Source organism: Monodon monoceros, unplaced genomic scaffold (assembly GCF_005190385.1).
Source record: "Monodon monoceros isolate NGI ecotype Baffin Bay Population unplaced genomic scaffold, NGI_Narwhal_1 Super_Scaffold_15, whole genome shotgun sequence".
In the NCBI taxonomy this organism is placed as follows: Eukaryota; Metazoa; Chordata; class Mammalia; order Artiodactyla; family Monodontidae; genus Monodon; species Monodon monoceros.
In genome coordinates, this window is record NW_021703771.1 from 73,757,294 (window position 1) to 73,782,435 (window position 25,142).

A 25,142-nucleotide genomic window follows, 5' to 3' on the forward strand; every position below is an offset into this window, starting at 1 on the left:
TAATCACGCTAATATCTCTGTGAGACTTAATGGCCTGTATACTTGTTTTGTTTCATCCTCCTTGTCACTTTCCTCATGCAATTCTCATTGACTTCTATTTTTCCTAGCTCCATTCTTATTCGTATCTTACCATTTTGTTGTAGGTATTTCTGGTAGTTATCTCAGAATCTTAAGGAAAGATGATAGTGTGTAAATAAGCAAAAAAAAATAAAAGAGAAACTAATCACAGAAGTGCCTTTTGTTTCATTGAGTATATAAGAAAAAAGTTTTGAAAATAACTAGGGTTGGGTGTTTTGGGTTTTTTTTAAAGGAAATAGAAAATCACCTTGACAAGGACACAGAAGGCTACGATGTGGTGCTTGATGCTATAGACACGATGCAGCGAGTAGCCTGGCACATCAACGACATGAAGCGGAAGCATGAACACGCCGTCCGGTTACAGGTGAGGCCTCAGGGTGGCAGTGCCTGGTGGGGCTGCGGCCCTATGACTTGTTATCATTTCCCAAATCAGATATTAAGGCTGTTCAGTGTTGCACGTCATTCATGGCCTTCATCATAGATCTCCTTGAGAAAAGATCAGGACATCGATAATACCGATCATTGTTTACTGGCTATTAAAGAGAAAGGTACATTGTAACGTTCAAACTAATAGTTTGCTCATAGCCCCTTCCATGACCCAAATTAAAAATTTGAGTCTCCCAAGGCCTTATTTTATATTAATTACCAATAAGCAATTCTTGCTGAAAGCAGCTCTCTCCAAACTTTTTTTTTTTTTTTTAATAAATTTATTTATTTTGGGCTGTGTTGGGTCTTCGTTGCTGTGCGCGGGCTTTCTCTAGTTGCGGAGGGCAGGGGCTACTCTTCGTTGCGGTGCGCAGGCTTCTCATTGTGGTGGCTTCTCTTGTTGTGGAGCACGCGCTCTAGGCACGCGGGCTTCAGTAGTTGTGGCTCACGGGCTCTAGAGCGCAGGCTCGGTAGTTGAGGCACACGGGCTTAGTTGCTCTGCAGCATGTGGTATCCTCCTGGACCAGGGCTCGAACCCGTGTCCCCTGCATTGGCAGGCGGATTCTTAACCACTGCGCCACCAGGGAAGCCCTCCAAACTGTTTAAAGGGATTTTAAGCCTCTGTTCCTCTCTCACTAGTTCATGCAAAATCATGAGGCGGCGAACAAGTGGTGATGGGACGGGGCCTCAGAGGAAGGAGAGCTGAGTCTGGAGCCAGGTCCTTGGCGGTTTCACTGGGGAGGAGACTCACCGCTGCATCTTAGATTCCTCACTTTTAAAATAAGACACGTTTACTAAGATCCCTTCCATTGTCAACATTTTGAGCCCTGAATTCCTGGGAACTTTGGACAGATGCTAAGTCAGCAATCATGTCCTGGGCATCTCAAAAGATGCATTATTTAAAAACAAAAGGTCACGTGGGCCCAGAGGCTAGTCCTAAGCTCCTTGTTGCCCCTGGAGTAAAAGCAAAGCTCAGGGTGACTCCATGCTATGCAGAGCACCTACATCTGACTCAGGAGCGAAAAGAGCTACGCTCTTCAGGCCATACCTCTGAACAAAACGCAAGGTTTCGGGACTTCCATGGTGGTACAGTGGTTAGGAATCCACCTGCCTATGCAGGGGGACACGGGTTCGAGCCCTGGTCTGGGAAGATCCCACATGCCGTGGAGCAACTAAGCCCGCGTGCCACAACTACTGAAGCCTGCGCACCTAGAGCCCATGTTCCGCAACAAGAGAAGCCACCACAACGAGAAGCCCGCGCACCACAATGAAGAGTAGCCCCCACTCGCCGCAACTAGAGAAAGCCTGTGCACAGCAGTGAAGACCCAATGCAGCCAAAAAAACAAAAAAACCAAAAAATCTAGGTTTCATCTATAGGCAGCCAGAGTGTGGTATGATGCAATTTACTATCAAAAATCAAAGGAAGATGACATTCTTTTTATTTTTTTTTATTCATTTATTTTTGGCCACGTTGGGTCTTCATTGCTGTGCACTGGCTTTAGTTGCGGCAAGCGGGGGCTACTCTTCGTTGTGGTGCGCGGGCTTCTCATTGTGGTGGCTTCTCTTGTTGCAGAGCACAGGCTCTAGGCACGTGAGCTTCAGTAGTCGTGGCACATGGGCTCAGTAGTTGTGGCTCACGGGCTCTGGAGCGCAGGCTCAGTAGTTGTGGCGTGCAGGCTTAGTTGCTCTGCAGCATGTGGGATCTTCCCGGACCAGGGCTCGAACCTGTGTCCCCTGCACTGGCAAGCAGATTCTTAGCCGCTGCACCACCAGGGAAGTCCAAAGGAAGATGACATTCTAATCTTCCAGGCCGTATCTGCTTTGTGTAGCAGTAAGAAAGGTTTTATGCTTCATCATTCAAGTGTTTTGTGGCATAACGTCAGACATAATGTGTGTTAGATATTCAGAAATGGCTAAACGACTGGTTTTTCATAGCTTAAGAGTCTGTCTGGCAGTCTGAAGACACCACTAAATCAGGCTCTGGCTCAGACTTACCTCCATTTCTATCTTCAACCAATGAAGTTTTAGGTGGTTTTATGGGCTGCTTAATTAAGTGCTGTTTGTGAATGTTTTCATTTTTCCAAAATAACAACATCAGCTTCCTTTAGAAACGTTGATAGGGATGTACAGTAAATCCTAAAGAAACTTCAAAGTCATGCTATCGATATTTATGAAGTTCCGTTAAAAACACGGTGGCGAAGAAACATTCATTTACTTTTCCCAGATGAATGGGGATTAATATCAGGAAATTTCTGAGATGTATCTTGTGTGATTTTCCTCAGGCTTTCATTTTGCGTTACTTATTTGTGGTGTGAGTTCAATTTCTGGAAAGAGGTTTTTCAGGTCAGTAGCTCTGAGGGTGTTCGTCCAGAGAATGTGGGTGAGCACATCATGAGAAGGACAGCTGAGAAAGCCACACACCAGCAGCCTCCTTACCTGGCTTTTGAAAGACAGTTCCACCGCCTTAGTAGAGGGATTATGGAGGGATGGAAAGAAGTAATTGGCAACTCGTCAATTAAAAACTTGATTCATTTCTGTTAACCCTGAAGTGACACCAGCCATAAATGCAGACACATCAGACACCACGCAGGGCCCTTAGCCTCTGTCGCAGGTATTTAGACACCATTCTTGAGGCTCAACAAATGGGCCCCTGTGTCCTCGCCGTCTTGCCTTCCCACCTCCTGTTTAGTCACAGGGAACGTTCACTGTTTCAGGAGATACAGAGTTTGCTCACCAACTGGAAGGGGCCAGACCTGACCAGCTACGGGGAGCTAGTTCTCGAGGGGACCTTCCGCCTCCAGCGGGCCAAGAATGAGCGGACGCTCTTCCTCTTTGACAAGCTGCTTCTCATCACCAAGAAGAGAGACGACACGTTTACGTACAAAGCTCACATCCTGGTAGGTCCGAATAGAGGTCCCGGGCGAGGACTGGGGCGCTGCTTCCATCCTCTTGCGAGCCTGCCTCCCCCTCTCTGCCCGCCCCTCCAGTGCGGCAACCTCATGCTGGTGGAAGTGATCCCAAAGGAGCCCCTCAGCTTCAGCGTCTTCCACTACCAGAACCCCAAGCTTCAGCACACCGTTCAGGTACCAGCACCCCCTCGCCTCCCCGCCCTTGTGCGTCACGCCTGGAGGCCTTTGCAGGACTTTCTGGCCACCCCACGTGTGTCCCATCCGGTCCGAGGGTCTTAGGAGTGTCTGTGTCTTGCAACTGGTGGGGTGGCATGACTGTCCACGTCTCCTCCCGGTAGGCGAAGTCGCAGCAAGACAAACGCCTGTGGGTTCTGCACCTGAAAAGGCTGATCCTGGAGAATCACGCGGCGAAGATTCCAGCTAAGGTAAGACCGTGAGGGCCGCAAACAGTAAAACTGAAAGGAATTCAAGTCCCAGAAAGACAGCCTGACGGCAGCAAATGTGCATCTTCAAAATTAAGACAGTTGAGAGGCTACGTAAGAATCAACCGAACCAGCCATTGGTACTGAAACGATTCATATGTAGGGAGACCCGGTGGAGAGTTTTTGGTTTGTTGTTGTTTTTCCTTTTGTGGCTTGAAAGAAGAAAAATAAGGAAATGACTGTAAGGGAATTTCTAGAGAACTAGTAGAAAATAAAGGCAGTTGTGAGAATTATTCAGAGGTGTGCTGAGCACCTGGGGTGGATAAAGCTGGCTTAGGCTCTGTGGGAAGCAAGACCCAGACTCAGCCGTGAAGGAATTTGCAGACCAGGGAGCTGGTCATATAAATGATGTGATGAATTAATAGAGGTGTAAGCCAAGTATTGTGGAAGAATAGTGTTCGATTTTACAGTCGAGTGAGGAGAGGAAGGAAAACGCCTGTTTGCTCAGTCTTGAAGGATGAGGAATTTTTTTATTAAGTGGGGGAAAAGAAAAAGGGAAACCAAGCTGAGAGAACAGCGTAAACAAAAAACAAGGAGGTGTGAACAGGGGCCCTGTGTTCACAGCACACAGAGTGTGCCCGGACGGAAAGGTCGAGTCCTCAGGAGATGGAGTAGGACGTAAGACTAGAAAAGTGGAAAGCAGTCAGCCGGCCTTTGAAGGGCTTTGAACACAAACACTGAGGAGCCTGGATTTTCGTGGTGGGAAACTACTGAAGGCTTTGTGGAGGGGGTGGCGTGGGCCGCCCCGTGCTCTGAGAGTGTAACTTTGGGACAGTGTGACGGTTCAGCTGGTGGAGTGTGAGTGGCGGCAGGAGAAGAATTAGCAGGCTTCCACAGTGGCCTAGAAGAGAGACGAGGGGCACTGCCGGGGAGCATAAGAGCGGGGGGGGGAGAGGCAGAGCCCATCGTGGAACCAGAGGGAACAGGATTTTGCCCACCAAGTGCATGAGGAAAGGGAGAAATAAAAGTCAAGGAAGAGTCAGGAGTTGGGCCAAGAGGATGGTGTTGTGAGTTCCAAGACGGGTTGCCCAGGGGAGGGACCAATTGGATGGGCCTCAGAGGGAGCAGCAGGGACACGTGTGCAGGGGCGGCTCAGCTGCAGGGAGAGACGCAGGTCTCTCCACACAGTCACCAAAGCCCCAAGATTTGATAGGAGGACCCACACAAACGTGTAAAGGAAAGACAGACCCCTGGGAATCCCAACATCTAAGTGACCAGCAAGGGTTGGGGGATTTGCAGAAGAACCAAAGGCAGAGCAGCCGAATGAGGCAGTAAGAAAACCGAAGGAGAAAAGTGTGGTAACAAAGGAAGGAATGTCACCGAGAACGAGTGGAGTAACCATCTCAAAGCCTGCAGAGATGAAGACAGATTCGAACAGAAAAGTACATATTAGTTTTGGCAACTGAGAGATAAGGGCGAGAGGGCAGTGGGTGGACAAGCAAGGGAGAAGTAAGGAACAGACTGGGTGTAGCCTTTTTTAAACAAAGTTCAGAAGAGACAAACGGTGGTAGTTTGAGGGGAGGTAAGATCAAAGCAAGACGCTTTGCCCTCATGAAGAATAGGGTGGACATGTAGGCTAAGGGGACAGGGAAAGAGAACAGGAGACAGTAAAGATAAGAGGTGGAACACCCCTTGGAATGTGACCCCAGGGAGATAGCAGAATAGGATCATCCTTAACCCCCAAATTTCGGGGATGGGAGCATGTACTGTAAATACAGTCTAATAAAAACATTAGATCGTGAACTTGATGCTGGAAGCTCAAAACTTCTTATTTACTGAAAAAGTATGCAAGAATGGCTAATGCACGCCTCCATATGTTTGCAATATGGCTTTTGAAAACACTTAAAGGATAGAAGTAATCCCATTGGTCTTAGGAACCAGAAACTTGGTGCGGCTCCATACAAAGGTAATCAATCTATTTGCCTCTTCTACGCTAATTACACTATTTATATTCATTTTACCAGTAGGTGTAGGAGTTAGTCTTGGAAAGGGTCAGAAATATCTTCCCTGAGCTGGGGGAGAAGAAAAATGAGAAAGGATAAACTTTGAGGTGGACTTGAGGGAACTTAAAGGGTTTGCCTTCACTGAAGTTGGTGGTAACGGCATCTACTGGATGAGTGAAGCAAAGATGGGGCTGGATGTCTGAGGGAAAGTGGAGGGGTTCAGAACACGTGCTAAAGAACACAGGCTAGGGACTTCCCTGGTGGCGCAGTGGCAAAGAATCCACCTGCCATTGCAGGGGACACGGGTTCGATCCCTGGTCCAGGAAGATCCCACATGCCACAGAGCAACTAAGCCCGTGCGCCACAACTACTGAGCCTGCGCTCTAGAGCCTGCGAGCCACAACTACTGAGCCCACAAGCCACAACAACTGAAGCCCATGTGCCTAGAGCCCATACTCCACATAAAGAGAAGCCACTGCAATGAGAAGCCTGCACACCACAACGAAGAATAGCACCTGCTCGCCGCATCTAGAGAAAGCCCGTGTGCAGCAACGAAGACCCAATGCAGCCAAAAATAAATAACTTAAAAAAAAAAAAAACTAAAAAGAAAGAAAGAAAGAACACAGGCTAGCGAGTCAGTAGGGATGACTACAGTAATCTGTGAAAGGATCCTAGGCCCACTGAAGCTGGCCACCATGAATGTGTGTGTTGATCCAACAACATTAGTGTTGAGGAGCCATGGGGTGCATGTGGGTTCCCCAAGGCTGAGGACTGGCAGAGCGGTGAGGGTGAAGGTTAAGTGGGCATGGGAAGACAGTGCCACCCAGCATCCCACCTGCAGTGACTGAGCATGATTTCCAGGCTGAGTGGAGGGTGAAACCAACCGGGAAGATAGGCACAGGTTGAAGGATAAGTCAGAGAACTGGTTCAGCAAGAGTTAAGGTGGAGAGATGGAAAATACCGAGATCTGTAATTGAAGAGAGGACTTCTGGAGTCCTGAGGAAAGGGAGGGCACTTCTGGGTGATGATGAGGCTCTGGGGGTGGCTATGATTGTGTGTTACTGTTCTGGAGTGGAGGGAAGGGTGATCTGAAGTAAAGTGGCGAGGAACTAAGGTGAGGGTGGAGAATGGATATCCACGCGTGCGGGGAAATTGTCCGTGCCCAGGCGAGGAGGAATGAAGTGGAGCAGTAAATGCGATGATGCTCATGAGAGTAGAACTGGGTGGAAAATAAGGAGATCTGAGATTTCTGAGAAAGGAAAGTCTGGTTGCTCTTTGCATAGTTTTTGAAAAGTATTTGAAGCTTGTTCTCAGGGGCTATCAGCAGTGATTCGGTGCCCAGGAAATGAATGTGCATAGGTGTGTGCTTTGACTTAAGCATGAGTCTCATCTCATCAGGGTGTTGCGAGGTGTCAGGTAGCTCATGCAGAGAGGCAACTGCATTTGCTTCATGGTTAGTCACTTGTTTGCTGGCCTTGTCACTGGCAATGCCCTTCTGAGCAATGGTAGTGTGTCTTTGATATGCCCCGCCTGTTGTTTACCTGTCCCTGGGAAAATCAAAACTGCCAAAGGGCTTCTGAAAATCAGTTATTGGCCATTACAAAGTGAAATTAGCTTACAGACCTTCCTCTTTCTCCCACATTAGGGGTGTGTATTCCAAGCAGTTTTCCCTTTATGTTTTATAATGGTTAATAGAGTCACAGTAGAATTGTGCTTTTTTGGTCCAAGTTCCTGACCCTTTTAGGTGTAAATAGATGTAAACATTCTATTTTTTTTTAGCTACAGCTTCTTGCGCACACATACACTGTGCTGAGTACTTTATATTCTTATTTCACCCTTAGCAAAACACCTTACGAGAAAGGTCTTATTCTCCCCATTCTAGAGAAATAAAAACAGAGGCTCAGAGACGGAAAGTAAACTGCCCAAGTTTATGCAACTAGTATATGACTGAGTCCAGATTCAAACCCAGTTCTTCCTGGATCCAAAGTTGATCTTAACCACATTATTCCTAGGGAAAATGAAAGCACACTTATTTAATATACTTTATCCACCATGAGCTAACGATAATTTTCTATTTTATTTAAGCAGGATTATTACTAAGTTGAAGTTTTCTCTCTTCTCAAGACTGTTTCTTAAGTTATTTTCTTGAAGCTTTCAAACTATATTTACTCCTATCAAATAAAAGAATTACATAATGGGAACAAACATCAAAAAATGTACCACCGGGCTTCCCTGGTGGCACAGTGGTTGAGAGTCCTTCTGCCGATGCAGGGGACACGGGTTCGTGCCCCTGTCTGGGAAGATCCCACATGCCGCGGAGCGGCTGGGCCCGTGAGCCACGGCCGCTGAGCCTGCACGTCCGGAGCCTGTGCTCCGCAACGGGAGAGGCCACAACAGTGAGAGGCCCGCGTACCAAAAAAAAAAAAAAAAAGATGCACCACAGTTCTACTGTTAACACAGCTGCAGAGGTTAGGTTCCTCGTAACCTCCTTCCATTCCTTTAATTCAGTGATAGTCTCTGGCTGACCCCTAGTGGAAAAAATGTGGGAATAGACTTTTTTTGAATTAAGTGTCAAGACCAGAAAAAAAAAATACTGAGTTCTCGAAGTCAAGTTTATGGATACCAAGAAACTTGCTGGAAATTAGCCATATGCCCCATCTATATACGTGGTATATAAACTAAATTTCATCCAGATTAGCTGGGAATAAGGTTCAGGTAGAGACTGCTTGCATTTTATATATTCGCATGGTTCTGCCAATGCACTTCACGGAAACTGAGCTAACGTTTGTGTCTGAAATTAACTTCAACTAGTAACCTCAAACTCTGAATGTATGATAGAAATATCAGTGTCATAAAAATCTAAGCATTTGTTTTCTCAAGACCCAGGTGACTGCATTGTTTTGTGGTTTGTTTTTTGTTTGGTTTGGTTTGGTTTGGTTGCCCCTTAGCCCAGACATTTTTACTGTGATATCATCACATACTGTGACAAAGTATTAGTAAAATTATTTTTAAAGTTATTTTTAGCATAATGTTTGTAGGTTCCATTACACTACCTTGAAAAATGAAAATGACATGAAAGAGGCGAGAAAACCTACCTAGTTTTTTTCTTCTTTGAATCCTCAGCAAGATGATTCATGTTAAGGCCTTTAACTCTTCTTTTCACTGTTCCCTATACATTGATAACATACGGCAATAATTACACAAAAAGAAGCCTCAAAGCAATAAAGTTCAGAAGCTCGGGGGTTGAGTCGGGGAGAAGTTTGTATGCAGAGAAAGCAAGAGTCAAGGTCATCAGGGCCAGTCCCCTGCGGGAGTAAATGGTAACTAACTTGGGTTGAGTGCCTGTCATTTGGTCCTGGTAGCAACTTTGAAAGGTCGCTCCTATCTTACCATCTTAAGGTCGAAGAAACACATGCAGGAATATGAGAGCACCTGCCTAGTTAAGGGCTAAAGCCGAGATCGCAAACCGTGTCCTCCGGGGTCCTTCTCCCACACCGCAGCTCTTTCTCCCCCCCTGGGAGATTCTGGGGCACACACACAAGTGACGGTAGGTACAGGGGTGCTGGGAGAGTCACAGCTGATGATAATCGCGTAGTATTCGGAAGGGCAGGGGAACTGTCCAGCAACTAGTTTGCATTCAGCTCAGAAGACTTATAATGCCCCAAAGATACGGGGAGGGCTGCTGGTGTAGATCCTAGGCCCTGTCCCTTGAGCCTTTGGTTCCATAGATCAGGGCTGGATTCAGTAGACTAGGGTTGGGTAGCAGGAATCTAGATTTTGATGCGCTGCTCAGCCAGGTGTTTGAACCTTCAGTGAAAGTTTCTCTCTCTCCCTCTTATTTTCCCTTCCTCCTCCTACACCTCCCTGCCTGTGTGTCCTTCCGCTCCCCTCCCCCTCCTTCCCTTCCTTCTTCCTCTCCAGGTGAGGGCTGTAAGCTGAGCTCTGGGGCACCAGTGGTGCAGCATCTGCCACCCACACGTGGACGGATGCTCATCTGTTGGAATCCCTTGAACTATGTGTTAATGCCTAAAAGAAATGAGTGTTGTTTTGTTTTTTTTTAAGCTTTTCCAAAACCACTCACTCAGGTGGGATAAGACCTGTATTAGGATTGGTAGTTTAAAGAAGAAACAAAAAAAGGTCATTGCAATTATAGCTACACCTTCTTTCTTTCAGGCCAAGCAAGCAATACTTGAAATGGATGCCATTCGTAAGTTTTGTTTTCTACACAGTTTGAAAGCTCATTGTCTCCTTGTATCTCTCAAGTTTCTACACGTTTATGGCAAATGTCAATTGTGAGAAAGCAGCAGCTCTCTATTCACTGTTTTAACAAACAGAGCCAGCGGACACTATACCCTCTTCCTAACCCATTGGCTTGTTTCTACAATAATTTCTCGGCTCATCTGTGAGCTCCCCGATGGCTTGCCGCCGGTCTCTGCGTCAACACACAATGTAAGATATGCTTCCAGGGTCACCCTTGCCCCGCCTCTGCCACCACCCAAAGTGACGGTCCCACAATGCATTTCCCACCTCACTCCATTAGCGGAAAATCTATGTTGATTATCTGCAATAATCACGCTAACTAGATAGGTATTGGTTTTCCAGATGCAGGTCACATTTTAAAATTACAACTGCCCCACATATGTTATTGTGTCTCTGGACTTCTCATAGCAGTCAGAGAATAAATATAAGTGAGGTCTTATAAAATAAGACCTGTTCGAAGCACTTATCACATCCTTGTCATCTCCCAGATTAAATAGAATTTAGAAAGAAGCGATAGCTTTAAAGACTTACAGCCAGGTCTGACAGAAACTTTTACTTAAAACTTTCTAAATAACTTACTTTTGAGGAATCTTTCCCCAAGAGCAAACACTGATTCACCTACCCCACCCTACCCCAGCCCACCCCCCAGCCTGCTGGTTGTTAATTCTCCAGGGGGGGGGAAAATAAAGAAACATTACTGAAGTAGAAAAATGAGCACCGCCACTGTCACTGAGATTCCCCACTGCGTGTCCATGAGATGCCGAGAAATGATGCAAGGTGATCCCCACCAGAGAGCTGGGCTGGGGCTCCTTGCCCTGCGTTCTCTGAATCCGCTTATTTTATTCAGTGGAAATCTCTCGAAGATTCTTTTTACTGAGGTATAGTTGATTTACAGTATTATATAAGTTATACGTGTACAACAGTTTTTAAAGATTATACTCTAGTTGTAGTTATTATGAAATATTAGCTATATTTCCTCCGCTGCACAATATACCCCTTATTTCTCCTATAAATATATATAGAGAATGTATATAATATATCTGGGCGCTCTGAAGAGAAGGCAAGGTCATGGATGGGCAGGTGAGAATTAGGAGAAAAGATGGAGGAAGATGGGGATCCAGAGAGGTCAGCTGTTCAGTGTGAGCAGCTACATTCAACATTGTTTATTTATTCCCAGGCTCTGAGCTAGCTCTTGGACACCATTAAGATTCTGTGAGCACACAGAATGATGTGAAGCCTCTAATCGGTGCCATGTGCCTCTCTGCCAGGCCAGGCCTGGGCCAGAGCAGCTCAGCCTAGGAAAATAACCTTACTTGCCCTACCCTGACTTTGGTCTCAGCTGGCTGTGAACAGAGCAGGCCAGTCCATTGGACCAAATGGCCTCTGACACTGGAGAAGTGTATGTGGTCTTTAACAGTCCTCAGAACTTTGGCTAGCTTGCTAACACACTCCAGCAGTCAGTAAACAGAGAGTCTTGAGATGCATATTCAACACCAGTTGTGGAAGGAGGGATTCTACCATGCCTGAGGAAAAAGAATAAATCCATAGGTATCAAAACAAGTCCTACCCATTTTCTGAGACGTTACGGAACGCTTCATTCTTATAGGTGCATGTGGTTCTTACGTTACAGATTACCCAGGCTTCTGTTACAGTCCTGAGGGAGAGACAAAAGCCTTTTGTGGCTCTAAAGATGGTTCTGCTTCATATCGGCTAAGAAGAAAATCTGGTAAATAGGATGCGGTAATCAAGATAATTATGGGGCGTTAGTCGTGAAAGTCCCTTTCAGTCTGACAAAAAGGTATATTCTTTCCGGTTTTTGAGCACACCGCCAGTTTGAATACCTTTGAGAATGCCTCCAGGTGGGGCTCTCAAGCTTTGGTTCTAAAACTCTTTCTACTTAACTCTCTATTTTCCAGTGAATATAAAAAAACATGTCAATCAACTAAGTTCACTTTGTATAGCATGTTATTACCATTGGCCTGCAGGTACTTAAATTCTCTTTACTATCGCTGGTGAAAAATTGTATCCTGTAAATGACGCATCCCAAAGAGTATTCAGACCTAAAATTTTAACACACATTTGCTAAACCAGACTTCGTGTGGTATTCCCTTAGCCCTCAGATTTTTTTTTTTCCATTTAAATCGGCATTTATTGAGTATCTACCTAATTTCCTGCACTGCACTAGGAACTGGGAATGTACGAATAATACACAGGATTCCTGCTTGCAAGGGGTTTGTAGTCTAGTGGGAGAGTCCAAAAAAGGTTGAATAAATACCAGTTCATACAATGGAGCTGTAGTAGAGGTTGAATGGAAGAAAGAGCGGGGAGACAAAGGAGAGAGGTGAACCCTCTAGGAAGGAGAGAGAAGGCCATACAGAGCAGAGGACCAGTACCCCAGATGGGATCTGGGAGCCGAGGAGCCTGATGGGGTGGGAATAGCACATGCAAAGGCCCTGAGACTTGAGCCAGCGTACCTTAGATCAGACAGCTGTTGCCAGTTGTTTGGCCTGGCTGCAAGGTGGGCCGGAGGTGGAGGTGGGCAAGGTCAATCGGAAAGAGATGTGGCTGGAAGTACAGATTGGGCCCTGATCGTGGAAGGCCGAGTAGGCCACGCAGAGGGTTTGAACTTTATCCTGCAAGCTATGGAAGGATTTTAAGCAATGAAATGTTTGCCTTTTAAAATGAGAGTTCTGGCTCGATGTGGAAAATGAAGTAAGCAGGGAAAATTGGTAGGAGGCTGTTCCTCTAGCTTGGGCGAGAGATGGTAAAGGTTTGGAATAAGACAGTGGTGATTGGGGTGGAGCGTTCCTGGGATCCCACAGGACCATGATGGATGAAAACAGGAGAAACTTAAAATGATGTCCTGGTCGCTAACTAGGGAGGGTAACGTGAGTGACAACTAAGATAAGAATCCAAATGGAAGAGCAGATGGAGGAGACTGGTGAGCTGCGACTGGGACATGTTGAGTTTGCTGGGTCTATGGGCATGTTGGGGACACGTCAGATGGACAGTTGGCATCTGAGACCAGGGCTCTGGCAGAAGAATATAAAATTGAACATTATCCGCTTATAGGTGGTAGTTAAAGCTCAGAACATTGCTCTACTAGTTGGTAGGGTTGGTTTTCTGTTAGGTGACTCCAGATTGCACAGCTTACTATTTATCCTACGGTTTTGATGGAGTGAATGTCTTGCTGCTAAGTATCTCTAAGCAATCAGGATTTAGGTGAATTTGATAGAAAATTTCTAGAGCTCAATTCATTTGCCCATAAGCTAATAATTCACTTATAAAGAAAAAAACTTGATTTGGTTTTGCAAATGATGCTGGCCTTATCTTTTCGCTCAGAACCTTCCTCAAGATCGCATAAAGTTTTGAAGACCAGCGGTAAGTCCTAAAATAACTTTCTTTTTTCATTCTTGTTGATATCCACTAAGTCAAACCATACACAAAAAAAGTAAACACAAGGTGAATTACAGATTGGCAGATTTGATTAACCCCATTATAAAATGTAAAGCTGAATGACATAAAATGTTTGCAGCATAGATAATGGGCATAAAAAGATGAATATCTGTGAAGGTTGATGTTAAGAAATCCCATATATCAAAAAGAAAGGACAGGGGCTTCCTGGTGGCACAGTGGTTAAGAATCTGCCTGCCAGCGCAGGGGACATGGGTTCGAGCCCTGGTCCGGGAAGATCCCACATGCCACGGAGCAACTAAGCCTGTGCACCACAACTACTGAGCCTGCGCTATAGAGCCCGCAAGCCACAGCTACTGAAGCCCGCATGCCTAGAGCCTGTGCTCCACAACAAGAGAAGCCATCGCAATGAGAAGCCCGCGCACCGCAACGAAGAGTAGCCCCTGCTCTCTGCAACTAGAGAAAGCCCGTGCACAACAACAAAGACCCAACACAGCCAAAAAATTAATTAATTATTTAATTAAATCTATTTTAAAAAAGAAAGGACTCTTTTTTAATAAATTTATTTATTTTATTATATTATATTTTATTTATTTATTGTTTCTGGCTGCGTTGGGTTTTCGTTGCTGCGCGCGGGTTTTTCTCTGGTTGCAGCGAGTGGGGGCTACTCTTTGTTGCGGTGCGTGTGCTTCTCATTGCAGTGGCTTCTCGTTGCAGAGCCTGGACTCTAGGCGTGCGGGCTTCAGTGGTTGTGGCATGTGGGCTCAGTAGATGTGGACTCTTTTTTGAAAGGCAGAGAATATAATCGGGCAGTTTCACAGAAGAAACACAAACTGCCAATAAAATTTACAAATGGTCACCTGTATTAGTGATCAGAAAAATCATACATTTCAATGAGATAAATGGAGAGGAGAAAGCTGTGGGCTTGGCCAAAAGAAAAGAAAAACAGGCACTCTGAAACTGTTGGTGTATAAATTTCTGCAACCTTTTTGGAGCAAAATTTGTTAATGCCCATTTAAATTTAAAATGTGTATTTGCTCTTGAACCCACAATTTCAAATTTTTCACCCATAGAAATTTCACAATGTACACTTCCTGTATAGAAGTGCTCACCCAAGTGAGCACAGATCTGTAAGTATCTGTGTTCTTTGCAGAGTTTATATAACAAGACACCACATAAAATGCCCATCTAGTGGGAAATAGTTTTAAAAGTTGTAGTAAATTCTGGAATACTACATGGAATATTCTGCAGCTATCAAAAAGAAGCAAGTACATATCTGTCTACTGATAAGAGTGTCTACATATATTTAGCAGGAAATTCAATTTTGCATATTGCACCTTTAAGAGCAAAAAAACTGTGCATTGTTGTGGGATCGGGGCAGTGGGCATGGGACCTGGGAAGATGAACATCAAACTTTTAAGTGTGGCTACCTCTGCAGGGTGGAATTTGTGGAGAGGGTTTGATCACTTTTTACTTTAAATGCTTCTGTAATTAAACAGTGTTGAAAGATGAGACACACATGATCAGAGTATCATAAGGGTATCTACGAGGATGTGGCTAGTAAATCTCTCCCCACAATTCCTCTTGCACCCTCCTTAGCACAGTGCCAAGGTGACCCTGTTGATAAATGCTATATCTTCAATTAAAGCCAATAGAATATTTAAAAATTAACAGAAGCATAATCTTATGTTTAAGTGAGTTTCATGGCTTAGGGCATGTGGATTATTTTTTCAGGTAATATATATTTGGGTGGGGGGAAGCTTTTGAAACGTATTAATATGAATTGGTCCATTGCTCTCAGGGATTTAAGGAAGATACTTATCACTCAGATACATGTATGGTTGTTTTACATGTAGTACAAGATCTATACTTGGATAACTGAGAGGCATTTTCTAAAAGTTAGGTCTCAAGAGCCCAGAGATGCTTGGGCTTCAATTATTAACAATAAGTTTAAAAGCCCTATAAAATATGAGTGCTTACCTATGTATGAGAGAGATATTTTTAATCCTCAAACTTAAAAAATAAAAAAACTTTTATTTTTCAGAAACAGCACAAGACATCCAAAAGGTAAGTACTATTGACATTTCTTATTTTGAAATGTTTACTTTAGGTGCCCTTTATACCTACCCTTTCCTTATATGTCTCATCTCCAGCTAATCTTCCAAGTGTAAACAGTTATTTTACATGTTGAAATAGATTTAAGTTAGGGCTCGTCCTTATCAACTCTCCCTCCACCTCACCACCCCAGCTTCATCTCTCAGAACCAAGGCAATGATTTCTTCATCCTTCTGCCCCACCTCTCTATTCAGAAGCTATTACCTTAAGATGTAACACCCGGGCTTCCCTGGTGGCGCAGTGGTTAAGAATCCACCTGCCAATGCAGGGAACACGGGTTCGAGCCCTGGTCCGGGAAGATCCCGCATGCCATGGAGCAACTAAGCCCATGTGCCACAACTACTGAGCCTGCACTCTAGAGCCCGTGAACCACAACTGCTGAGCCTGCGTGCTGCAACTACTGAAGCCTGCGCGCCTAGAGCCCGTGCTCCGCAACTCTTAAGAGAAGCCATCGCAATGAGAAGCCCAGGCACCGCAACGAAGAGTAGCCCCCGCTCACTGAAACTAGAGAAAGCCTGTGTGCAGCGACGAAGACCCCAACACAGCCAAAAATAAAATAATAATAATAAAATAAATTAATTTAAAAAAAAAGATGTAACACCCACACAGGGCTAGTGTGGTGCACCCCACATTGCCCTGTGCCTCTGTGCATATAAGACTGAGGCTCTTGCATCCTGAGTATTTGCTCCCTTTTCAAAGCATCAGACTTCAATCACAAAGATCCCTGTCTAAGAATATGGTCCTGCTGCTGGTATAAGAGGTGTGATCATATGTGGTATAATGGAACTTCACTATATCAAGCTTTGATTTTTCTCCCTCCAATAAAAGGTTAGGAGAGGCAGAATAAAAATGGTATGTTGTATTAGAAGATGTATATTCAAATTTATTACCTACGAACAATGCATATTGTATCCTGACCTGGGTAAACCACATCCAGTATGCCTACTGATCAACTGGCTTACTTAACAGTGCTTAGGGGACTGAGCGCAGCTTCTTGCTTCATGCTCTGTATCTGTAGCAACGTGGCTGTGAAAATCTCCCCCGCGATTCTACGTGCTCCACTCCTTGGCACAGGGCCAAAGTGACCCTGTTAATAAATAATGTATCTTTCAGTTTAGACGCCTAAATGTCTAAAAATCAACATGGTCTTATCTCTAAGCTATTTGCTTAAAATTACGGCATGTGGATTTTTTTCAGGTAGTACATATTTCTGTTTGAAAGCTTTTGAAATTTATTAACATGAATTGGTTCATTGTCCTGAAATATAGCATGAGATTTTGATTTTTTTAATGTACTTTGTTTTCATAAACAAACACTGGGACGGTGCCCTTGTAAGGCAGCCAAGCTATGATCACGGAGCAAGCCTGGCTTAGTACCAGCTAGGGGAATCGCTCTATTAGTCCTAGAGATACAATCTCAAGAGCTTCTCGGAAACTTTCTACGATAGTGATCGAGTCAAGTCTCCATATGGGGACTAACTAAACCTTATACAATCTGAAGACAAGAAAGAAAGAAAACACCAATGTACTTTTTTCTTAGTGGTAAAATTCCATCTCCTAACAAAAATGAATGTATACTAAATGCAGGGAGAGATTAAAGAGATAAAGAGATTAACGTTTCTCCTAGAATATACCTTCTAAAGCCGTGTTTGTGTGTGTGTGCATGTGTGTGTAGAGCGAGAGATAGAGGGAAGGAGAGAGGGAGAGAGATTTAGCTCATATATAAACTGAGGATTAAGACATGGGTTCAAATCCATTTATGCCATTTATAAGCTGTATGACTGTAAGCAAGTTGTTAAACCTTACCAAGACTTAGTTTCCTAATTTATGGAATTGTTATAAAGATTAAATGCGATGTTTTTTAATGTGCTTGGTACGGTATTTGGCACAAAACAAGGGCCCCATAAATTAGCTCTTATTATGTTATTATTAAGTAACCGTAATGCTGAGAATGTGGAAAACTGTTCATCACGAGGGATCGACACTACATACTTCTGTGCTGTGTCCAATCCATATACTGATTATTTCTAAATCTAACAGCTTCCTCAGTTCTCCTGATGATTTATTTGATATAAAATTTCACCTTCCAAATTACTGCTAACTTCACTTCAAGTGTAGTTACCTTTTGGGAATTCCCTGGCAGTCCAGTGGTTAGGACTCTGCACTTCCACTGCCGGGGACACGGGTTTGATCCCTGGTTGGGGAAATAAGATCCCGCAAGCCACGCAGCGTGGCTGAACAAACAAACAAAAAAAGTGTAGTTACCTTAAAAATATACTTTGATATTAACAATTCGGGGTTTCTAATTTTCTAAAATGTCTGGGAATTTTTCTGGAATGAAAGATTTTAAGAAGGTATTACTTCTGACTGTTCACAGAATTGTTTTGTCACACTTCCAGTGTTTGATCATGATTTAACTAGCTAATGCTAACTTGTTTTATTTTATAAAATGTAGTTACTGCGTACCTATATTTTATAAACATTTTACCAGTGCAGTCTAAGAGGAAAAGGGAGAGATATTAAAGGGTAAAGAAAAAAAACAGAAGAGCCAAAATATAATATATATATTTGTATGTGTGCACATAGATCTATATGTGTGTGTATTCATTTATTCCTAGTCTTCAAATAGTCCACATTTTTTTTTTTTTTTTTTTTGCGGTATGCGGGCCTCTCAGTGTTGTGGCCTCTCCCGTTGCGGAGCACAGGCTCCGGACGCACAGGCTTAGCGGCCATGGCTCACGGGCCCAGCCGCTCCGCGGCACGTGGGATCTTCCCGGACCGGGGCACGAACCCGCGTCCCCTGCATCGGCAGGCGGACTCTCAACCACTGCACCACCAGGGAAGCCCCACATTTTTACTATTTGAAAAAAGTGAACAAAAGATTAAATGACTAATTAGATGTTTTTAGCTTTAAATTTTTAATAGAAAAACAACATTCAGGATAAAATTTTATCTTTGCCCTCCCTGATAGACAGACAGGCAGGTAAGCAGACAGACAGACATATTAATAGGTGGATATTCCAAGGTAATATGTATCCCAATTTCATTGATCAGTGATGAAAAATTCTTGCTAATTTGACATTTCCAATAGGTTACTATAGTGTTTTGACCAGAAAATATACCCCTGGTACTAATTAGTTTGAACCTGTCTTAACCCTTTCAAATCTTTGAAGCTAATCCCAGTACCCACAGAGGGCATCAGAGGGCAGTCCACTCCCTGTCTGCACAGTTGAGCTCCATCAGGAAAGGTTCCAAGTTATAACAGACCCATTGTTTTCTCTGATTAAAAATCATTAATGTCACTCATATTTTACTCCCTAATTGGCATCTAAATATTGCTTAATTAAATGTATTTTGAAAGAAAGTAGAAATTTCATTAGGTCAGTAGTGGATTAAATTAAATTCCTGCAACAAAGGCTCTTTTGCCTAGAATCTATAAACCAAGGCACTGCTGGTCAGGTTCATGCAGGTCTGCAGATTTAAAGGAAAACCCTTGGGGGTCTGCAGTCAGATCACCGACAGGGGTGTTTCTCGTAGACCGGAAACCACAGTAAGACCGCTAAGAATCAAACCCCAAATAGAAATCAGATACCATGGCCCTTGACACCTATATATGTTCATTTATATAATGTTATTTACCGAGAACACATCGGAATTATTAGAAATATCTAAGAGTTTTCTGTGTTTAGCCAATTCCCTGCAGTGGGGAAAGGTATTTGGAGTCAAACCTGGGTTTACATGCTAGCCTTTCCACTGCTGGGGGAGAACATGTTACTGAATCCTAAGAGCCTAGATTTCCTTACTGTGAAACTGGTACAATCATATCTAATCCAAAGAGTGATTGTGAACGTTAAGTTTGGAGAATGTCTTCAAATGGCCTAGCCTATTTCTAAGCAAATATCAGTTCCTGTCCCTTCTGCTCCTTTTGCAAAAAATCTGATGTGCTTTTCAACTCAGTTAAAATCAACAATGTTTGGGCTTCCCTGGTGGCGCAGTGGTTGAGTCCACATGCCAATGCAGGGGACGCGGGTTCGTGCCCCGGTCCGGGAGGATCCCACATGCCGTGGAGCGGCTGGGCCCATGAGCCATGGCCGCTGAGCCTGCGCGTCCGGAGCCTGTGCTCCGCAGCGGGAGAGCCCCCAACAGTGAGAGGCCCGCGTACCGAAAAAGAAAAAAAAAAAAAAAAAAGATCAACAATGTTTACTGATCATTTTCTTTAAGAATATCACAGTCTAGGGGGAGAGGCAATGTGTAAATACAGGAGAACATCCTAAGTTATGTGTCCTGTGGTGCTACAATTCAATCGATATGTCTCTATCCTCCTCAGGTTTCCAGAGAGGAAGGGTCTCCCCAGCTGACTTCAGCAGGGCCGTCTCCTGCCCAGAGGAACAGTCAGCGGAGCAGTTCTGCCATTATCAGCGTGCTTCGCGGGGGCGGGGCCGTCAGAAGCATCTGGACGGACCACCAGATCCGGCAAGCCTTGTTCCCCAGTCGGCGGTCTCCGCAGGAGAATGAGGAGGACGAAGATGATTATCAGATGTTCCTGCCATCCTTCTCCCCTTCAGATCTGAACTCTGCCCGACTATGTGAGGACAGCACTTCCAGTCGACCTTGCAGTTGGCACATGGGACAGGTCGAGTCCTCGGAGACCCCCAGCTCTGGCCACAGGGTTGTGCGGCGGGCCAGCAGTGCTGGCGAGAGCAACACGTGTCCCCCTGACATGAGAAATAGGGACAGTGACAGCCCTCAGTACAGCTCCCGAAGGGAACTGCAGAATGACCCTAAAACAGAGGGGCTGGACGGGATGACTCCCTTCGGGTCCTCTGTAGAGTTGACCATTGATGACATAGACCATGTCTATGACAACATAAGTTATGAGGACTTGAAACTGATGGTGGCTAAACGGGAAGAAGCTGAAGCCCCTCCCCCCAAATCAGCCAGGGACTCTGCTCGCCCCAAGAGCACCCCGGAGCTGGCCTTCTCAAAGAGGCCGGCAAGCCCAGAGAAGAGCCCTCTGCACCCCCAGAGAGATGGTGCCTCCCCAGGCCGGGAGGCGTGGAACCAAAGCTCACGCGAACTCCAGGTGGTGGAGGAGAACGTCTACGACACCATCGGGCTCCCAGAGGCGCCCTCCCAGGACTTCAAGTGCAGCAGCCTAAAACGTCCCAAGAGGAGCACCTTCCTGGGCCTGGAGGCCGACCTGGGGTGCTGTGACAGTCTGAGGGCCTCTGTTTCCCAGGACAGCCTCCAGTTCAGCGAGGACGAGGCACCCTACCCCCCGGGACCCTCCGATAACGATTATCTGAGTTTGTTCTATAACTCCTTCGGCTGCAACTTGTCCATAGCTGATCGGTCCATCTCCGATAAACTGTCTGAAGAAGTAGATGAAATCTGGAATGACCTGGAAAATTACATCAAGAAAAACGAAGTCAAAGCCAGAGACCGGCTCCTGGCGGCGTTTCCCGTTAGCAAAGACGACGTGCAGGAGCGCCCGCTGGCGGGCAGCGCCCCGGAGCTGGGCGCGCGCTCCCCACGTTCCCTGCCCGCGGGCCGGGCCCTCCTCGTGCCGCCCAGAGACAGGCCGGGGCCGGTCTCCTGCACGCTTGACCTAACCCCAGCCTCCAAAGACGGCTCCTGCCTGAGTCTCCACCGGCTGTCGCTGGTCAGTGACCTGCCGCCCGTGGAGAGTCCCTACGACGTGGCCAGCAGCAGCCCGTCCCCTGTAGACCTGAAGAACCCTGACCCCGGCATGGACACCGCAGACAAGACCAGGAGCAGGGTTTTCCTGATGGCCAGGCAGTACAGTCAGAAGATCAAGAAGGCAAATCAGCTGTTAAAGGTGAAAAGCCCGGAGCTGGAGCAGCCGCCTGGCAGCCACGTGCAGAAGCAGGTTCCCAGGGACCTGGCGGCCATCCTAGAAGAAAAGAAGCAGGGCGGGCCCGCCATCGGTATGTCTCCCGCGCTGCCCTTCTCCTTCCGAGGACTGGGAGAGAGCCCTGTTCTGGCTCTCAGTGTCCTTAGCACCGTGAGGGTGCCGTCACCCAGATGTTCATTCTCACAGAGAGACCCCAGACTCACTGACGCACAGATGAGGCCGGCCCTACACCCACCACATCTCACCAGTGGGAGGCGATTGGGTCCGGAGGGTTTCCTGGTGTCTGTGACATCATCACTCCAGATATGATATTTGAAACAGTGTTCTCTAATATAATCTAGAGCTGAAACATAGCCGTCAGGTTCAGTTTCCGTGTGTTAGGAGGGGTAGCTGGGTAGCAGGGTAAGAGTTTAAGGTTTGGACGAATACGGAATAGGATTGCTCTTTGCTCCGGAATCCTAACAAAAACGGCTACTCATCCTAACAAAGACAAAAAGGAGGCCTTTTTGCATGTTTTTTTTTAGCTGTTCACACTGTAACTTGGCTGTTTTCTCATGTGTTACATTTTCTAGTTGCTTTTTTTGAATAGCTGCTGTAATGCATTTAATACTGTCTCATTTGGTATTCTCCTGTATGCTTCCAAGAAGTTTAATCCTTTGAGTCAAGCCTCCTTTTTGGGCAGAACCAAACCAGGATCACGTGCGTGGTATTGGTACCATTAGGGTTTAGGAATGAGAGGATCACAGTTTGACTTTTCCTCTATTGTAAAGAAGTACATATCCCCTGGGTAAATTACACAGGGTTCTCAGTGGAAGGGCATGATGTGAATTAAGCACTGGATTGTCATGGAAAGAAAAAAAAAACCTGAGGGTGCTGACTCTCACCTGAGGAGTTTTTCACCTCCAGACCCAGAGAGATTTCTGAGATTAGGGCCCAGGAACTGAATTTTTTTTTTAAGTGTGGACTTTTGATCCTGTTTTAAGAATCCCAGCCCTAGATCTTCTGACAAAGGATTGTCTCTGTATCAAATGAGAAGAGACAGTTCTCCAATTAAAAATAAAAACCAGATGGCTCAGTATCAGGGCATGTTTCGTTGCTTAGCTTGGTGGCGGCATGGCTCATCTGGCCAACTTGATGCCACCTACCTCCTTTCTTAGGTGAAAACCAGAGAATCAGAAGGGGGTATCCAAGTCCTAAATGGATTCACAAGTTGCATGACAAGAATCTGTCGGAAAAAAAGTTTTTTTAAGTTTGGGAGTGTTTAAGAATTACCTAAGTTTACTCTTTTTCCAGAGCTAATCACACAGTAATATTTCTTAACACATAGGGAAGTGAAGCCCTGGAAATGTTACCTGAAAGATTTTACAGACTCTCTGTGACTTGGCCTTCTTTTTAAGTTAGATAAAGGTTAAATGTGATTTTTATATGAATGTGAGAGACTAGATCGCATATATTTTTCTCCTTGCAATAATATGCTTGAATTATCCCTTTTCCAACGCTAGTGTTGCTAAACTGTTGTTACACACAGAAAAAGTGACTGAGTTCCAGCTGCAGGCGGACTGTTTTGGAGTACAGATGGCACTAGAAGCAGTAGTGTGTTGGCAATGCAACCACTGACTGAATCTGGGCTAGGGTGCCTCAGAATGAGAGGAAATACAATACTAAGGTTTCCGATGATGGTGGATTGATGAAGCCAGCAGACTGTTGTTTCAAATGTGGTAATTGCCTGAGGCGGGTTGTTTGGAATGTGGACCATCCCTTAACATGCGAAGCTCCAACCCTGGTAGAAGCAAGGTCTTCAATACTGAATCATTAGGGCTTACAACTACCTTGAATAGTCTTTTTTACCCACCTTTTAAGTATGAATAGATTTCCCTTGGGGGTTTTCTTTTGCTCCCCCCCCCCCCCCCCCGCTTTTTGTTTGTTCTTTCTGTTTTGCCTATTCGTGTCTTCTTGGGCTCCTGTAGGATCATAGCTCTGTGTCTGGGCCCTTTCTTGACATGGTGGGCTACTATCGACATTCTCTCCAAGAGAAGATCTCTCCAGAGTCATCTTCTGAGCCAGCCAGTGTCTCCCCCTGCTGGCTGGCAGGAGCGTGTCCCTAGGGCCTGCCATCTCTCAGACCTGAAGAATCTTCCATCTGGGTGGATCGAGACCACTTCCTGTGCCCACCAGGCTTTCAATCAGTTGACGTGATGACTCCTTTTCTCTCTCTTGTTTATCTGGGCACAGGACGTCGTAATCGAATGGACCGATTCTCCAGACTTCTCCGTATGGGCCTTGCCACTTTGCCAGGAGCTTGCTCTCGGTGTTGTGCGGAAGGAGGGGCGCCCTATTCACCTGCTGAAACTCTCCAGCACCTTTATTGAACGCTCCAGCCGGGGTCTACAGGCCCTGGGCCAGACTTCCGCCTGTAAATCACCCAACCAGGTCTAGCCCCTCCCACCTTTTGGAGCCTGTTGCGGCATGCCGGCCATCTTGTCCCATTATGCCTCACTCCTGACAGTCTTTGAGGCCAAGGAAGCCTTTGGGGTCCCCCCCCACACTCTTTGTTTTTTTGGTGATGTTCGCTGTGGGAGAAAACTCCATACAGGCTTGAGGAACTTTCCTCCTTGTGTAAAGCAGGGAAGGCAAGATAACATTTTATGCTTTGCGCTACATCACAGGCAACATCAGAAATGTTGATTTTAATCTCTGTCTTGAAAACAGTATAGTTCATACTTCTCTCAACAAGGATCACTTCAAATTTTTATCTGGAATGATAAGAATTCTACCTTCTAAACTTACAAAAGAGGAATAAACCAGAGATAGCCCTGACGTTGTCACATCATGATAATGTACATGTTCTATAAGGACTATGAATGCCGGAACTAAGAATGAGGGGGAATTTTGATCCAGCTGACTAATACTAAGCTTTTTAGGCTAGAAGTGTCATCTTGGGCTGGCTGTTTCCTGTACATCTGACTAAGGGTATCTAGTTAATAACAGCCATTGCTCTGGAAGCTTGTCTCATGTTCATGTTGGCATCAAGCAAGTATAGACTCTCTTAGAAGGTCAAGCTGAGACCAAAAAACCAAAAACTTAGATCGGCACAGTATAGCGTCTACTTGTGAGGTACTTTCTATTCCAAATTTATAAATGGTCAACTTTTTATTATCCAAAGATAAACTGTGCCCATTATGAGTTGTCTATAATATATATGTTTACATAGCATTTTACTAAAGGCTGTCTTCCTGCTTCCCCATTTCCTGCTATGCCCAAATTGTACACTGCCTTTCCACTCTCAGTGGTACAGTCTTGGAGCACGTTTATTCTTAACACTATGTTTAGAATAAATGGAGGCAGTCCAAAAATTATCTGGGTAATTAAGTAGTTCTTGAGACCAATTTCTGCCTAGAGCTGTGCTTGGTTTTCTGTGGGGATTGTTCTCCAAGATTAAAAGCTCATGGACTAGATGGAATAATTAACCAGCTTAGATACAATAACTAGCAACACGAGATTGTGTGCAAGCATGTGTACACAACCAATAGCTAAGTATTATGGTGCATATAAGACTTCAGAGAAATCAGTTAGAAAAGGATTCATAGAAGTGATAAAGCTTATAGAGGGTCTTGAGAGGTAAATAGGATTTGATTAAGCAA

At 45.2% G+C, this 25,142-nt stretch overlaps 1 protein-coding gene across 1 annotated transcript in view; it reads left to right on the plus strand.

Moving 5' to 3' along the window:
• The window catches only part of PLEKHG1 (pleckstrin homology and RhoGEF domain containing G1), a 222,890-nt gene that overhangs the window by 192,394 nt on the left and 5,354 nt on the right, over nucleotides 1-25,142 (plus strand). Inside the window, exons 8-16 of the mRNA XM_029223863.1 lie at nucleotides 311-442; nucleotides 3,219-3,401; nucleotides 3,492-3,587; nucleotides 3,752-3,838; nucleotides 10,012-10,045; nucleotides 11,729-11,824; nucleotides 13,441-13,479; nucleotides 15,557-15,579; nucleotides 19,954-21,574. Of these exons, the coding sequence (XP_029079696.1) occupies nucleotides 311-442; nucleotides 3,219-3,401; nucleotides 3,492-3,587; nucleotides 3,752-3,838; nucleotides 10,012-10,045; nucleotides 11,729-11,824; nucleotides 13,441-13,479; nucleotides 15,557-15,579; nucleotides 19,954-21,574 (2,311 nt within the window). The remainder of the gene's footprint in view (nucleotides 1-310; nucleotides 443-3,218; nucleotides 3,402-3,491; nucleotides 3,588-3,751; nucleotides 3,839-10,011; nucleotides 10,046-11,728; nucleotides 11,825-13,440; nucleotides 13,480-15,556; nucleotides 15,580-19,953; nucleotides 21,575-25,142) is intronic.